This window comes from Prosopis cineraria, unplaced genomic scaffold (genome assembly GCF_029017545.1).
Source record: "Prosopis cineraria cultivar Desert tree isolate PC_DT_omini unplaced genomic scaffold, ASM2901754v1 PC2, whole genome shotgun sequence".
NCBI classification, from domain to species: domain Eukaryota; kingdom Viridiplantae; phylum Streptophyta; class Magnoliopsida; order Fabales; family Fabaceae; genus Prosopis; species Prosopis cineraria.
The window spans coordinates 23,297,260-23,313,931 of NW_026555333.1; the positions used below are offsets into that span (position 1 = coordinate 23,297,260).

At 27.1% G+C, this 16,672-nt stretch overlaps 1 protein-coding gene and 1 pseudogene across 2 annotated transcripts; one reads left to right on the forward strand and one right to left on the reverse strand.

Annotated features, from left to right (window-relative positions):
- Window positions 1-2,193: 2,193 nt before the first annotated feature.
- On the reverse strand, window positions 2,194-3,175 carry LOC129301640 (desmethyl-deoxy-podophyllotoxin synthase-like). Of its 2 annotated transcripts, none has more exons than XM_054940214.1 (2): window positions 2,457-3,175; window positions 2,194-2,363 (listed from the first exon to the last, which is right to left on the reverse strand). In XM_054940214.1, the coding sequence occupies exons 1-2, from the start codon at window positions 3,039-3,041 to the stop codon at window positions 2,349-2,351; spliced, it is 600 nt and encodes a 199-aa protein (XP_054796189.1). In that variant the 5' UTR covers window positions 3,042-3,175; the 3' UTR covers window positions 2,194-2,348. The 2 variants fall into 2 exon arrangements, with proteins under 2 accessions (XP_054796189.1, XP_054796188.1); XM_054940213.1 differs by having other exon boundaries at window positions 2,194-2,385.
- A 3-nt stretch (window positions 3,176-3,178) lies between these two features.
- Window positions 3,179-14,867, forward strand: LOC129302652 (polyphenol oxidase, chloroplastic-like; annotated as a pseudogene).
- Window positions 14,868-16,672: the final 1,805 nt, after the last annotated feature.

Here is a 16,672-nt window from a genome sequence, read left to right on the forward strand (position 1 = left end):
TGCGATGGCCAACGCACGTGGAACAGAGGGATGGTTATTCGTGAGCATCGTACTCATGTTTGTTTCGTGGCTTCGGCCATGTTTGGTTGGCATTACCCTCGTGAACTGTGTGTCTACATTTGTTTCGTGGCTTTGACTGCGTTTGGTTACATATCCTTGTGGACTATGTGTCCACGTTTTTTTTCGTGGCATAAGCTGCATTTGGTTAGTTACCCTCGTGGACTGTGTATCCACGTTTGTAAATTGTTCTAATAAGTCCCTATAATTATGAATCCAAACATTTAACGATTTCATATTCTATTGGTTTTTATTTAGTAATTTATTTATAAATATTTATTTTATTTATGTGCTTTCTTGAAATCAAGTAAAATTATCATTTGCTATGATAATTCAATGATTTGAGATTTTATTTAAAATTTTATAGAGCCATTTTATTATGAAGTTTATTAAATTTTTATGAAAATTGTTGTCTCTTTAACTTACATAACTATTTCAAACTTTTCATTTTATCTATTTTTGAGACGTTATTCATTGAAAAATTATTTTGGTCTCAAATAGCATAATTGACGTTGTATGTCTTGTTTACCAAGAATGGGTGTTTGCGAAACTATTGAATGGAGGCTTGTTCTGTAAATATGTTTCATGGATGTAAAGGTGAAATTTATGTATTATGTCATGAGATATATGATTAGGTGCTCCACATAACTTATAATTAGAGTTCTTAGTTTATTATACATTTTTGCCTGCGGCTAGAAGGAGCTGAGCTCTTGATTGATAAAATTTTTAAGGAAAACTTTTGTGATACAGAATTTTTGAGAGATCTTATTCACAAAAGAGGTTCTATCAAAATTTTTACAAAATGTTAAAATAATTATTATAATGATTAGTATCAATAGTATTAAAATGTCAGTGTAAAAAAAATTAAGTACATTTTAATTAAATGAAATAAACCTTGAATTTGTGGTTTACGAGATGTATGATGTGGTTTACATCCTGTGCCGGTCACCCCTATTTTTGGGGCATGACACTTAATCTTTTTATATGTTTCAATTTAGTTGAGTGATCTCTTGAAAAAAAAAAAAATTGTTTTGTTAATGGCGGAGTCTACTCTTTATACTTCCCAAAAAAATAAATAAGGACTAAAGCACAATAGGAAAAGAGTGAGAAAGAGAGACAGTGGAATGATTATTCTTATCTTATTTCATCTCATAATGCAAATGACATATTCTATTGATTAATTCCATCTCATGATAGATGTGTGCAAATTGAATCATGGCTTTGTGCGTGTGTGTGTGTTTTTTCTTTTTAATGATTCTCTTCTACGTTAATTTAATTGTATAAGGTTGATTGAATTAAACAATGAGCAAAGCACCTAGTTATGGTGTGTACTTAGCTTTCAGATTGTTCTACAGATGGAACTCTATATGAGCAAAGCATAAATAGTGTCAATGTGTAATATTAATAAGAATATGAAAGAAAGATGCAAATAAAAAAAAAGTTGTATATATAGATTCTTAACATTATCCAACAAAACATAGGGAAATATATTAAGTACACTACCGTCTTCTAGCTCGTTCCATTATATATATATGTATATATATGTATGTATGTATATGTATGGATGTATATATTGATAACATGGATTCTTCCATTTCTAACCACCACTATTTCAGAAAATATATAGCTGCAAAGAGAGTCCATATAACCTCTCAGTTATTGATTAACGTACACATATATAGATTGATGTAGTGCTAATCAAATCATGACTCAAGCTAATTAAGGGCAATATGGAATGGGAACTAAACACAGGTCGTTTTTTCTTTTCACTGCACCAACGAAGGCCTCAGTCATATCCAATTCGTCATTCTTTTCCCCATTAGGAAGTTTCCAGTCAAAATGATAAAGAAGATTCGCAACAATCAGTTCTAAAACTGGTGTGACAAATGAGATTCCTGGGCATATCCTCCTTCCAGCACCAAATGGAATAAACTCAAAGTTAGTGCCTCTGTAATCAACTGGGCTATCAATAAACCTTTCTGGTTGAAAAAGCTCAGGTTCGTTCCAATACTGGGGATGCCTTCCAATAGCCCAAGCATTGATAATCACCCTAGTCTTAAGAGAGATCATGTAGCCATTGATTTCACATGCTTCGTTGTTTTCTCTTGGAACCATGAAAACACCAGGTGGGTGTAACCTTCAAGTTTCTCTAATCACTGCAGTTACATAATTTAATTGATGAAGTTCTGATTCATCAACACGTCCTTTGTTTCCATAGACCCTTCTTTCTTCTTATGCCTTCTTCATTACTTTTGGGTTTTTGATCATCTCAGCCATTGCCCACTCTATAGTCATCTCTGCTGTTTCTGTCCCACCAATAAACATGTCCTAAAACAATTAATATATTAACAGTCAATCAAAGATATGAAAAGTCATAATTAAATTAAATAGAGACTTACCAAGATGACAGCTTTGATATTGTCGAGAGTTAGTGGGATTTCTAGGTCATTATTCTCTTTCTGAATCCTGAGAAGAACATCAACGAAATCCTCTTCTGCTCCTTCCATAGGGCCAACTTTCTTTTCTAAGTGGTCATTGATGATACTATTAAGCATCCTGTCAACATCTGTACACACTTTTTCAGCTTTAGCTTTCATCCCACTGATCACACGAAGGAACGCAATCGTAGGATAGAGATCAAAGATCGATAAGCCAATCGCATGTTGCACCACATACGCCATAGCCGATAAAATGTCTTCTACATTCCTAGTCTTCCGGCCAAAGGCTGCTCGAGCAACTATGGAATTCGTGAGTGGGTAGATTTTCTTAGTGAGATTCACAACAGAACCTATTCCATATTCAGAAATATGCTTCACGAACGCAGAAACCTCCTCTTCCCTGATTCTTCTAAAAGCTCGAACCCTCCTTACAGACAGAAGCTCTAAAGTGCAAATCTTTCGAAGTTGCCTCCAATAGTTTCCATAAGGAGAGAAGACTATGTCTGTACTATTATAAGCTATGGTTTCGCCAGCAACAATTTCCATAAGGAGGTAGTTTCCATGGTCCTGGGGGCAAGGCTTTGAGAGATTTCTTTAAAGTTGAAAGTCTGTAAATGAAGAAGACAAAGCAAAGAAAGGTGAAGAGGAAGGAGGATGGGATTTGAATCTCCAATAAGGAAGCGATGGGGTGCTTGGCGGAGCAAAGAATACAAGTACTTGTTCAATTTTATAGCGAATATATTTATCACACCACTTAGACTGCAATCTGCTCGATCCACCCATGGTGCACTGGAATGAGTTTCCCTACTCATCCTTGCACACATGCGCCATGTGCTCGTCATGTGCCATGTGCTCATTTTTGGAATGGGATTTGAATCATTTAGATTTTAATCTGAATGATTTAAATTTAAAATATTAATATATATTTGTATATTATATTTATTAAAATAAAAATTTATTAAAAATATAAAATAATTTTAATAATTTTTTATTTTAAATCTGGTCTAGATTTAATTTAGAGAGTCCAACTTAATATTAAAATTTTTGTGATTGATGTGTATTGATTATTCAGATATAATCTACATATATTATTCAAATAAAAAAAGATTTGGACTATGCAAAGTACATCTAGATAATCAATATACATCAATTATAAAAATTTTAATACTAAATTAGAACTTTTAAATTAAATCTAGATCTGGTTAAAAGTAAAAAAATTATTAACATTATTTTATAATTTTTATTTTAATAAATATATTAAAAATACTTTAAATTTTGACCGTTCAAATTAAAATTTGAATGGTCCAAATCTCATCTCAAGTATGAGCATGGGAACCCATCTCGATGGACTTAATTAAGAAGTGAATTTTACAACTACAATTTTATAAGTTTATGCACTTTTGTAGGTGACATGAAAGTCTTCTCATATTTCTTATTTTTAAAAAATTTTAAAAAGGTATCTAATATTTAGTTCGCATTAGTACGATTTTTTTTGGGGGGGTGTTTGCAAATGTTTTAAAGTTCAGATATATGAATTTACATGAAGTTTTTTTAATATTTATTAACGTTATTATTTTTTATAAAATATATAATTTTTTCTTTAAAAAGTTAAATTTTAAAAAATCCACCAATATCCAACTCCAAAAAATCCATTCTGCATGCCGTCCATGAAAATATATGTCTTCTTTTAGTTTGAATTTGTGTTTTTAAAATTAGCCCGATCCATGCTTACGTATAAAACTTTTTTTTTTTTTAACCAATCATGGATGGAGATAAGGGGGCCGGCTCAGCCCTAATTATATATATATATATATATATATATTAATTCAATGATAGTTTATATAAGTGATTTTAAAATCGGACGAAACCAGGTGGTCACATTGGTCCAGATTTTGATTCAGTCAATATATAAAAACCGTTTTGGAGGTTGAGCCAGGTTGCATTGTTTCGGATTGACGATCCGACCGAGAACTGGATCCAACTTTCAAGAATCAAACTGTTCAAAAGAAACTCTTTTATTGAATTTTTTTAAGAAAATGACCAATTTTTTTAATTATTTGATGTTATGTTATATTATGTGGCTTATTAAGTCATGATAAATTTAAAACATTTAATTTTTTTAAGTTAAGTAATATTTATTTCTTATATTGAGATTATTATATACATATATAATTTTTTTAATGTAATTATTACGTTATTGGTTGGATCATTAGTCCAGCTCAGTTAAACCATGCGAACTGTTAACCGCTGACCTTTCCAATTCAATATCAGGTTTGATTCTGAAAATATTACTTTATATTGAAAATAAAATTAATAAAAAGTTATCATGAACATGATGATTAATTATTTTTAGGGCATGAAGAATTAATGAGAAACACTTAAAAAACAATATGCATATTTATTTCTATTATATATTTGTAAAATTATTGATTATAAATATATACGTTAAAATATCTGTATTATGTTAGTCATATACACATATTTAAATTTCTTTCGATTATCATATATACTTTGTCATCCCAATTTCCTAATTAAATTTTTGGCTTTGTCCCTATTGCTAATTTCTTTAAAAATAAATGTATCATTGTTTAGTTATTTTGGTCATGCCTGAACTTTTTTTGAATATTTGTATTATTGTATAATCAAAATAATGATGTGGGATGGTATAATTTAAATATTTCTTCCTCCTCAACCTTGCACCATGTGGTCATCCCATCACAAGGATGAGCACATGATGTATGTGCTTATGCATCATGTGCTCGTTTTTAAAATGAGATTTGAACTATTTAGATTTTAATTTGAACAATCTAGATTTAAAATATTATTATATATTTTTATATTATATTTATTAAAATAAAAATTTATAAAAATTATAAAATAATTTTAATAAGTTTTTAATTTTAATTGGGTCTAAATTTAATTTAGAGGCTCCAACTTAATATTAAAAGTTTTATAATTAATGTATATTGATTATTCAGATATATTTTGCACAATTCAGATAAAAAAAGATTTGATTGTAGAGAGTACATCTAGATAATTAATATATATCAATTATGAAAGTTTTAATATTAAATTGGACCCTCTAAATTAAATTTAGATCAAGTTAAAAATTAAAAAATTATTAAAATTATTTTATACATTTTATAAATTTTTATTTTAATAAATATAATAAAAAATACTTTAAATTTTGATTGTTTAAATTAAAATCTGAATGGTTTAGATCTCATTCCACTGATAAGCAGGGAAACCCATCTCGGTGGACTTAATTAAGGGGTGAATTTTTCAACTGCAATTGTATAAGTTTATCCACTTTTGTAGGTGAGATGGAAATCTTCTCATATTTCTTATTTTTCCAAAATTTTAAAAAGGTATCCAATTAATTAGCATTAATACGCTTTTGGGGGGGGGGGTTACAACTTACAAATGTCATAAAGTTAATTTACATGATGTTTTTTAATATTTTTTAACGTTATTATTTTCTATAAAATATATAATTTTTTTAAAAAGATAAATTTTAAAAATTTCACCAATTCTCACCTCAAAAAAATCAATTCTGCACGCCGCACGTGAAAATATATATGTCTTGTTTTTGTTTGAATTTGTGTTTTTAAAATTAGTCCAATCCATGCTTACGTATAAAACTATTTTTTTTTGTACCAATCAGGGATGGAGATAAGGGAACCGGCGCAGCCCTAATTATATATATATATATATATAAATTTAATGATAGTTTATATTAAAAATAAAATTAATAAAAAGTTTATTATGAGTACGATGATTAATTATTTTTTTGCCATGAAGAATTAATGAGAAACACTTAAAAAATAAGATGCATATTTATTTCTATTATATATTTGTAAAATTATTGAATATAAATATATACATTAAAATATTTATATTATGTTAGTGATACACATATATTTAAATTTCTTTCGATTATCATATATGCTTTGTCATCCTCATCTCTTAATTAAAATTTTTGAGTTTGTCCCCATTGCTAATTACTTTAAAAATAAATGTATCATTGTTTAGTTATTTTAATCATGCTTGAACTTTTTTTGAATATTTATATTATTGTTCAATCAAAATAATGATGTGAGATGGTATAATATTTTTCTCTCCTCAACCTTGCACCATGTGCTCATCCCATCCCAAGGATGAGCACATGTAGAAGGATGAGCACATGATGTGCATGAGCACATGCCCATTCCAAGGATGAGCAAATGCATCATGTGCTTGTTTTTAAAATGAGATTTGAACTATTTAAATTGTAATATGAACAATTTAAATTTAAAATATTATTCTATATTTTTATATTATATTTATTAAAATAAAAATTTTTAAAAAATATAAAATGATTTTAATAAGTTTTTTAATTTTAATCTGCTCTAAATTTATTTTAGAGAATCCAACTTAATTTTAAAATTTTTATAATTAATGTATATTAATTATTTAGAAATACTCTACACAGTTCAAATAAAAAAAAATTTGGATTATGCAAAGTACATTTGGATAATCAATATACTTTTATTATAAAAGTTTTAATATTAAATTAGATTCTTTAAATTAAATCTAGATCAGGTTAAAACTAAAAAATTTATTAAAATTATTTTATATTTTTTATAAATTTTTATTTTAATAAATATAATAAAAATACTTTAAATTTTGACCGTTTAAATAAAATTTTGATGGTGCAAATCTCATTTTAATGATGAGCAGGAAAACCCATCTCTGTGGACTTAATCAAGGGATGAATTTTTCAACTGCTATTCTATAAGTTTATTCACTTTTGCAGGTGAGATGGAAATCTTCTCATATTTCTTATTTTTTTCAAAATTTTAAAAAGGTATCAAATATTTAATTAGCATTAATACGCTTTTTTTTAGGGGTTTACAAACGTTATAAAGTTCAGATATATGAATTTAAATGGTGTTTTTTTAATATTTTTTAACGTTATTATTTTTTATAAAATGTAGAACTTTTTTCTTTAAAAAGTTAATTTTTAAAAATTTTACCAATTCTCAACTCAAAAAAAAAAAAAAATCCATTCTGCACGCCGTACATGAAAATATATATGTCTTCTTTTAGTTTGAATTTGTGTTTTTAAAATTAGTCCAATCCATGCTTACGTATAAAACTTTTTTTTTTTTAACCAACCATGGATGGAGATAAGGGGACCGGCGCAGCCCTCTATATATATATATATATATATAAATTTAATGATAGTTTATATTATGAAAATTAATAAAAAGTTTATCACAAATATAATAATTAATTATTTTTATGTCATGAAGAATTAATTAAAAACATTTAAAAAAATAATATGTATATTTATTTCTATTATATATTTGTAAAATTATTGATTATAAATATATACATTAAAATATTTGTATTATGTTAGTCATATGCACATATTTAAATTCCTTTCAATTATTATATATATTTTCTCATTTAGATCTTCTAATTAAATTTTTGGCTTTGTCCTTATTGTTAATTACTTTAAAAATAAATGTATCATTGTTTAGTTATTTTGATCATGCCTGAACTTTTTTCGAATATTTGTATTATTGTACAATTAAAATAATGATATGAGATGGTATAATTTAAATATTTAAAAAATCCCTGAAGATGTTTTCTTTATCATATTTCTTCCTTAAAATTATTTTTTAAACAATGTTTTGCCAACATTGACGTTGACATATATCGGTAACTGAAGTTGGAGTTTGTGCACCTGTAAAGCCGAAAACGGCAACTGCATGCAACATCCAGGGTCGTTTGATTTTTTTACGTTTCATGTTCAGAAAATAAAATTTTATTTTTAAAAAGTTAAAAATTATTTGAATAAAATATTTTATAGAAAAGTACATTCTGAAAGTACATTCAAACAGTAGCTAAAAGTGAATTTCTAAAACATAACTATTTGAAACTTTTGAAAAGTAGATTTGAAAAGTAAGATGTTATTTGACCATACTACCCTAAGTTTAATCTCTTATTCTTTTATTTAAAAAATAATTAATTCATTAAAAATATAATTATTTTTTTAATAATAATAATTAGGTATCAATTTTTTTAGTATTATAAATTAAATAATTAATCATATTAATTTTTAGCATTAATGTATATTAAAAATTACAAATCTTTATTACATCTTTTAAAATTACAAATTAAAAAATACAAATAACTAGAGATCAAATTTTTAGCATTATAGATAAAAATTTATGTTATTTAAAATCTTTATTATATTTTTTAAATATTTTAAATATATTACATTTCTATAATAAAAATTATAAATTATTATAAATTAATGTTCTTTTTGATAATTGTATACTCAAAAGCACATTTCACTATCACAAACCAATAACTTTCAATGTATCAAACTGACTTTTAAAAAAATATATCCAAACACAAATTTCATTACAACAACTGACTTTTACTAAATTGACTTTTATCAAATGAACTTTTGACAAATTGAAAACCAAATGCACACTTAGTCATTCATGCATGTTCTACAATTTCAACTATTCAACTATTCATATCATATTCTGTTTGTATGGTGTGTGTTTTTTTTAAAAAAAAATTATTGATGTGTTAACATTGATCTCATAATAAGTAAAGCTACATTTTTGGTTCATATTTTTATATAAGGTTTAAATAGATTGTATTATTCATCACTAACAAATATTATAATTTTTTATAAATATTACTCCCTCTGTTCAAAAAAATATAAGTCATTTTTTAAAGAGTTGGATGTTTAAAACATTTTTAGTCTTTTGATGTGTAATTATTATCTTTTTTTTCAAATGTGCCCCTATTGATAGTGAGTGACTTTATATTTATTGTAGGGTGTTTAATAGGGATAAATATGAAAAGATATGATTAATTTAAAAATAAGTAATTATTTTATTAAAAGGTAAAATTCAATTAAAAATGCCTTATATTTTAAAATAGAGCTGCATTCATGACATAAATAGATTTTTCCCTTAACTCCAACACCAACTCCATGCAGGGTGTAAATATGTCAAGTTTTGGCTAATTAAAAAGTGCTTATAAACAAGTGCAAGTTTGTTTACGTTTTTTCAATGAAAAATCCTTTAGTTTTAAAAATTACATTTCACAAGATTTCATTATATATGTTTAAAATTTTAAAATAATTAGATTCTGGAAAAAAAAAATAAAATTTTTATTATTTTAAAAAGTTACTTTCATCTTTGAGCAACTTCTTCCGCAAAGTATAAAAGCCGATCTCTGAGCAATGCACGCATCACGTTATTTGCCATTAGTTTTTGGTTTATGGAGTTACTAAAATATTTTCTTAACCCAAAAAATTTTCCGGCAAAATGAAACCACTAATTTAAGAATAAACTAATGCAAGCATTGATATGTATATATATATTGATAAATTAGTGGTTAAATTTGTGCAAGTATTCCTTCTGGTTTTAGATATAAAAGAAAAACAATTCACATATTTTAAAAAAGTTGGATAGATATAATAATTATGCCAAAAATAAAAAATTTAGACTAAAGTATTTCTATAATTAATAAAATAAATTTTTCTAGTAAAAATAAATATTGAATTTATGAGAGACAATTTGAAAAAATATGTAATAAATACTTCTTTAAATTTTTTATTTTGTATATAAATAAAAAACAAATACATACATGATAATTTTTCTTATATCTAAAAATGAAGAAAGTAGTGGAATTAAGGTTAGTTCCCTCCAAAATTCAAAATTTAAAGGGTGTGTTGGGACAATCTTGAAGTCCAAGTGTGTAACATATAATGACGAAAGATGATGATGATGATGATGATATATATATATATATATATTAAGATTAAATAGTAAATTAACCTTTAAACTATTAGTCTAGAAATATATGAGGACTCTAAACTCACTTTTGGTGTAATGTTTTCTTTTAACTTTTAAAAATAGTACAATAGTACCTTATTGTTAGTAAATATTAACTTTGACAGTTGATAAAAAAAATATAGAAAATGATTTCAAAATTTACAAAATGTTAATTTGTTCTTTTTTGTAATTTTTAATCTTTTTCTACAATTCTTAGATCATTTTTTTATAATTTTTTGTTAATTAATGGTCACAGATAATTTTTATTAATGGTGAAGGTAACATTATATAATTTTAAAAAATTAAAGGAGAATATTATACTAAAAAAGAGTTTAAGATTCTAAATATACCTAGACCTATAGTTTAGAGGATAAATTTATGATTTACCCTATTTTTGACACACCGTTTAATATTTTGTTGGTAATAAAGATAACGTATCAAAAGAATTCCAATAATGTTACAGTATATTTCTGATCATGTTGAAAATCATTTTGCGTCCTAAGTTGATCCAAGAAATATATACTGAAAATCAAAGTGCCTGTTCTTACCAAATGGCTTTTCTTTCTTTGAACTTTCTCTTTTTCGTTGTTCGTTTAATTCAAATTAAAGTTCTCATTTGTTCAAAATGTTCATCTTTAATTATCATTTTCTATATGTTTTGTGGAAAAAAAGAGACATTTCCTAATCCCACTAACTTATTTTGGTTCTATTATGAATATTCTGCATCAAACTCCCACTTCAGTCAAACATTGCATAATTTTCAATCATTGATAAAAACTGATAATTTTACCCCTTTTGCCTTCAGATTTTTATTTTAAATTTGGATTCTCTTTGCAAATTTTTTCTTTAAATTGTGATTTTTAAATTGACGAGATAGTTCAGATGATCAGATTGACCAATATTTTGATAGACGGATCTGTAATATTCAAATAAAATAAGAGAGAAGTAAATATTGCTTCCCCAATTTAGGAAAAAGAAAGCAAATTAGCAGCCAAAAAATAATTTTAATATATAATCCAACAAAAATAACACTCACAAGCGGTTGAAGTGATTGATAATTTTAATAAATTTGTTGACTATTAAAGTCATTGAAGTCTTTGATGTTAGAGTGAAATACACTTACCACCCTTCTATTATATTTTGATTACACAGATCTCTTTGACTTTAAAAACTCATATAAACCCCTCTTAAAATTAAAATAATATTACATAAACCTCTCTTGTACATTTAAAATTTTATTTTCATCCACTTAATCATTATTTGATCATTACTTTTGAATATTAAACTTTTAATTTGACCAAAACATCCTATTTAACATAAGAATTATCTAAAAATCTATATTTACCAAAAAAATATTTTTTTTGTATTCAACTAAAAAATATAATAAACACATTTTCAAATTTTTATTACATTAAAAAATTTCTTAGTTTTTATCATATTATAAAATCCTATGCTATTAATTTTTATCAAATTGTTGAAACTTATTTATTGATGTCTTTTAAAATTTCAAAAAACATATATCTTTCTCCATCACATAACATAAAATCATATATGATAAATAGAAATTTTATATATTTTTATCATTTTAATTTAGACTTTTAAATATTTATTTAAGTCTAATTGAGTTTAATATTTGATTTTATTAGAAAATCTTCAACTTTTGGATTTTAACTACTTAAATCTTGAATTTTAAGATATAAATGATATCTTTAATACTTTTGCACATTTGCCATTTAATTTTAGAAAAAAATATAACTTTAAGTTCTTGCACTTTGCTTTTGTTTTGTTATAAGTCCCTGCATATTTTTTAGGTGTTTTAGGTTCCTACACTTTTATTTTTTAATGTCCTAAATTCCTAAATGAATAAAGTATAGGGACTTTGAAGGGATCTAAAATATCAAAAAATAAAAGTATAGGGATCTAGAACATCAAAAAAAGTGTAAGAACCTATTGCAAAAAACGAGCAAAGTACTGGACCCAAAGTTATATTTTTTCTTAATTTTATTTTATTTATGCAAATTTTCAGGATCTAATTTATAAAATATTGATAGAAATTATTTTGGATAGAAAAATATGGACATATTTTAAGATCAAGTTAAGAAGGAACAAGAGGCAGCGAAATAAAAATGAAAAATAGCGAGGCACACAAGCGACTTCTTCTTTGTTGGTAAGAAGAACTATTTTCTTCTTCTTCTTTTTCCATTAATCACAGACCATGATTTTAAGTTATTAAAATTTTTAATATATTAAAAATTATTTTAAATTTATTTTAATTTTCTCTTCTTCATTCTATTTCTAAATTCTATGCTTTAATTGCTATTTTTAATTAGAGTAGTTTTATTGCATGATTTTTAGGTTATATATTTCATCTAAGGTTTTACCTGTTATAATTGATTAATATAGTATCATAAAAGTAATTTGACCTTGCATGGGTGATTATTCATGTTTTGTTTCTAGTGTAGTTAATATAAAAACTATTGTTAAATTGTGGTTGAAGAAAAATTTTAATTAATCCATAACTTAATTTCTTGTTTAATTCTTGAATGATAATTTAAAAAAATATAATAAAACCAAAAAAATAAATTTAAATAAATTTAATTTATTTTGTGGGTGAGGAAGATTAAATTTAGGTGATTGGTTATGATTTATTGAGTTACTTGTGTTTGTTAATTAATTTTTTCAATTGAATTTGTTTTTAATTATTTAATTTCAATTTATTTTTTAATTAATTTTGTCATTAAAAACTACCCCATTATTTAGATTTTTATAATCAATTTAAATAGTTAATCTATTGACTCTTAAAAATACAACTTAGGTTGCGATTTACAGTAAAGTCTAATTTTTATTAACTTTGGTGCTATTTGACTATAGGGTCAGTATAAGTTCAATAGATTTTGTAAATAATTTAAGTTTAAAATTTTTAACAGTGACGGATCTAGAAAATTTTAGTAATGGGGGCAATATTTATGCCAAATATAAATATAAATATTTTTTTAAAAATATAATTCTAAATATTAATTAAAATAATATATAAATAAATTATATAAGAAGTTTAAAATATATATTAATTTCATTTATATCATAAAATTATTTTTATAATAAATACAAGAACAAATAATATTTTTAAATATGTGTGTTTGATAATTTTTAAAATTGTGGGACAATTAATTTTTCATGGGCGGACAACTGCAATTTTTAAGTGGGAGCAAATGTAATTTTTACAAAAAAAAAGTTTATCTTTTGCAAATTTCTTGGGGGCAACTGCCCCCACTTTCTATAATGTGGATACGTCCCTGATTTGTAAACATGTTTTTTACAATGAAATGATGTAACTATTAAAATAATATAATTTAGGATTTATTAAGGTGAAATGTAAATTAGTAAATAAAATTTTTACTATAAAATTTAATTTAAAAATATGTTTTTAGAATATTCCTTACAGAGTTAAGAGATTGAACTAAATTATATATTTTCAAAATAGAGGGACATTTGTGTAATTAAGATAAAATAGAGAGGTCGTCAGAGTAGTTTACTTTTGATGTTAATTACTTTTCAATCATCATCCTTGCTACTTTTAACTATTTTTTACTTTATTATTATTAACGCATATGAGGACAAGTCCTTATCTTCTATCCTTTCTTCTACTATAACCTAGCTATATTAGTGTTAGGGTTAAATAACAATGTAAACCCTAAAATATAGTCTAGAAACCTAGAGCGATTTGAACCCTTAACTTAAACTTGGTACATTTGAACCTTAAATGATTAAACTTAGAGCAATCCCTCCCTACCATTAATTTGGAATAGTCATTGTTAGCCTACCCTTTTCCCTTGGGTGTCTTGTTCTTTGCCTTCCCTTCCCTCCTCTCTCTCTCCCCCTAGTAATCCTTGCCCCTCATGGCTAGTTTATGGCTAGTTCACGTCTAGATCAATGATAACACCCAACCAAACTTTGAGGACATGGGAAACTTCTATTCTGTTGAAAGAGACCCCATTTTCTATTCACACTATTCCAACATTGATCAAATGTGGGAGATTTGAAAGATTATGGGAGGAAGAAGACAAGACCTCATAGACCTAGATTGGTTTGGAATATAGTTTCTTATTTTACGATGAGAACAAGAACCTCATACACATCAAAATCAAGGATTGCCTCGATACTAGAAAGCTAGGCTATAATGTACTAAGACATGAACATCCCATGGTTACAACCTAGGCCTACACATCATAAAAGTAAGGTTTTAAGCACGTTGAAGAAAATAGTCAATGTGGGTGCAGCTCATGCGGCTATTAGTAGGGGTGATGTGAAGTTCCCTTTAGTTCTAGAAATGAGCGTAAGAAAAGTTGTGAAGAGAGAGAAGAAGGGAAGGAGCAGGAAGGAGAAGGAAGAGAAGGAGGAGATGTTAGTGATTAAAGGGATTGAGTTCAAGAGTGATATGTCAATAAAGTTTGATGTGTATATGAATGATGAACATAAAGGTGGTGGTAGGCGTATAGGAAGATGGAGTTTGATGGGACTTTTGTAAGTGTACCACATAAGCACAAGTGCAAGAAGAAAGGGGCGAAGAAGATAAAGATGAATATGAGGAATGGGATCATAAAGTTGTTAGAGGATTTGGGTATTGATGATGACGAACACATGGTGGTCACAGGCCAAATTAATGGTGGAGAGAGGGGAGAGAGGGGAGAAGGAGGGAAGAGAAAGCAGAGAGTGAGATATGAGGAAATATAGAGGTTGGGCTAACGGAGTTTAGTCTAAATTATTGGTAGGGATGAGATTACCTTGTGTTTAATTGGTCAGACCCAATGGCTTAAAAGTACTTAATTCAAAATATTGGAATCCAAAAAAAAAAATCCTTTTTAAAAGTCGTTTGAGCTTAAACTATAGTTTAAAGTAAATCATACGTGATAATAGAAGCATGAAAACACAAATCAGTACTTAAAAATACAAAAGGAGAAATATGAAAAATTCTAAAATTTACACCGTCTGCCTTGGCACAAGCCACACCCACCACGGTGGATGGCATAAGGGGACAAGTCCCTTAGCATGAATTGTGCTGCAGTGCGACAACACGCACTGTGGCTCGCTCCTGCTATCATGACAGCATTTCAAACTTTTAAAGTGCACTGTTTTGCCATCCAATGTCTAATTTGAAAAGTTCAAGTGTCCACATGAAGCTCTTCAAACCCTCTGACTAATGGCACCAGTCTCACCTAAATTCTCAACTGTTAAAAATTTAGATATTCAACCTCCAAATGATCCATTTTCACCTCAAAACACATTCAAGGTTGTCCAATTCACACCACCTAGTGCCATTAGCTTCGGAATCACTTCGACCGACTCAAATGGACCATCTACAACATGTTAGGCCAATTATATCACACAATTAACCATTGATTCACTAAATGACCACCCAACCCTAAATCTCAATAATGCAAAGGGGTGGATAAAATTCAACATAAATATCATTTAGGTCATTTCAACACATAGCTATCACAACGAATCACTTGCACTAGTATCTTGGCCGTTCACACACATTTAATCATAAGCACCTTTAATCTAGGCCAAGATATGCACTCGTTTCATAAATTCTCATACAAATGATTGCACGGCAAATGGAATGCACCTAAGTTGGCACAAGGTATATAATATTCATTATAAAACTAATATGACAAGGGAGAAGAGCTTATATAAATGAGCTCTTCACTCTTTGATTGTCCCTTCCTTTTCTTTACCTCTACTGGAGCCCTCACCTGTAAAATATAACCACAGGTTGAGATAAATATTTCAGTAATAACATAATTCACTACTATTAATTAACATGCACAACTATAAAGGAGTAAATATACACAGAAACATGCCTATAGTATAATTTAAATAGTCTTTTCAATCATCATGATTTATTTTTACTCTAGCATGATCATTTTACCATCCGAACTTCCATATCACCCTAACTAAAATCACAGGCTCTTAAACTAAATGTACATTCACAATGGTCTGAGCTCACCATCAGTAGTAGGATTACCCGATTAAAGGTGTCCTATCCCACTTTTGGACTATGATCTCCCCTTATTGCACATGAAATTGGGGTGTCGTTGCTCTAACACTATATTACTAATGCAAAGATCGTCAATCTCCAACGCTATATCCCACTTGAATACTAAGGAGGTAATCTCCAACACCGTACCTTATTAGGTACTAAGGAGATACATACCATTTGAATTTTTACTACTCCTTCCTTCGGATGAACTCCTACACCCTATCATGATCATGCTTCCACATCTCATACATAACACACACTTTGTATTCATTTCTCATGTAACTCACATA

Excerpts from the sequence above, each read along its gene's own strand:
- LOC129301640 (XM_054940213.1), bottom strand. The coding sequence starts at position 3,041 with ATGGAAATTGTTGCTGGCGAAACCATAGCTTATAATAGTACAGACATA. Across the intron at positions 2,386-2,456 it reads ATATCAAAGCTGTCATCTTG|GACATGTTTATTGGTGGGAC; the intron begins GTAAGTCTCTAT and ends TAATTGTTTTAG.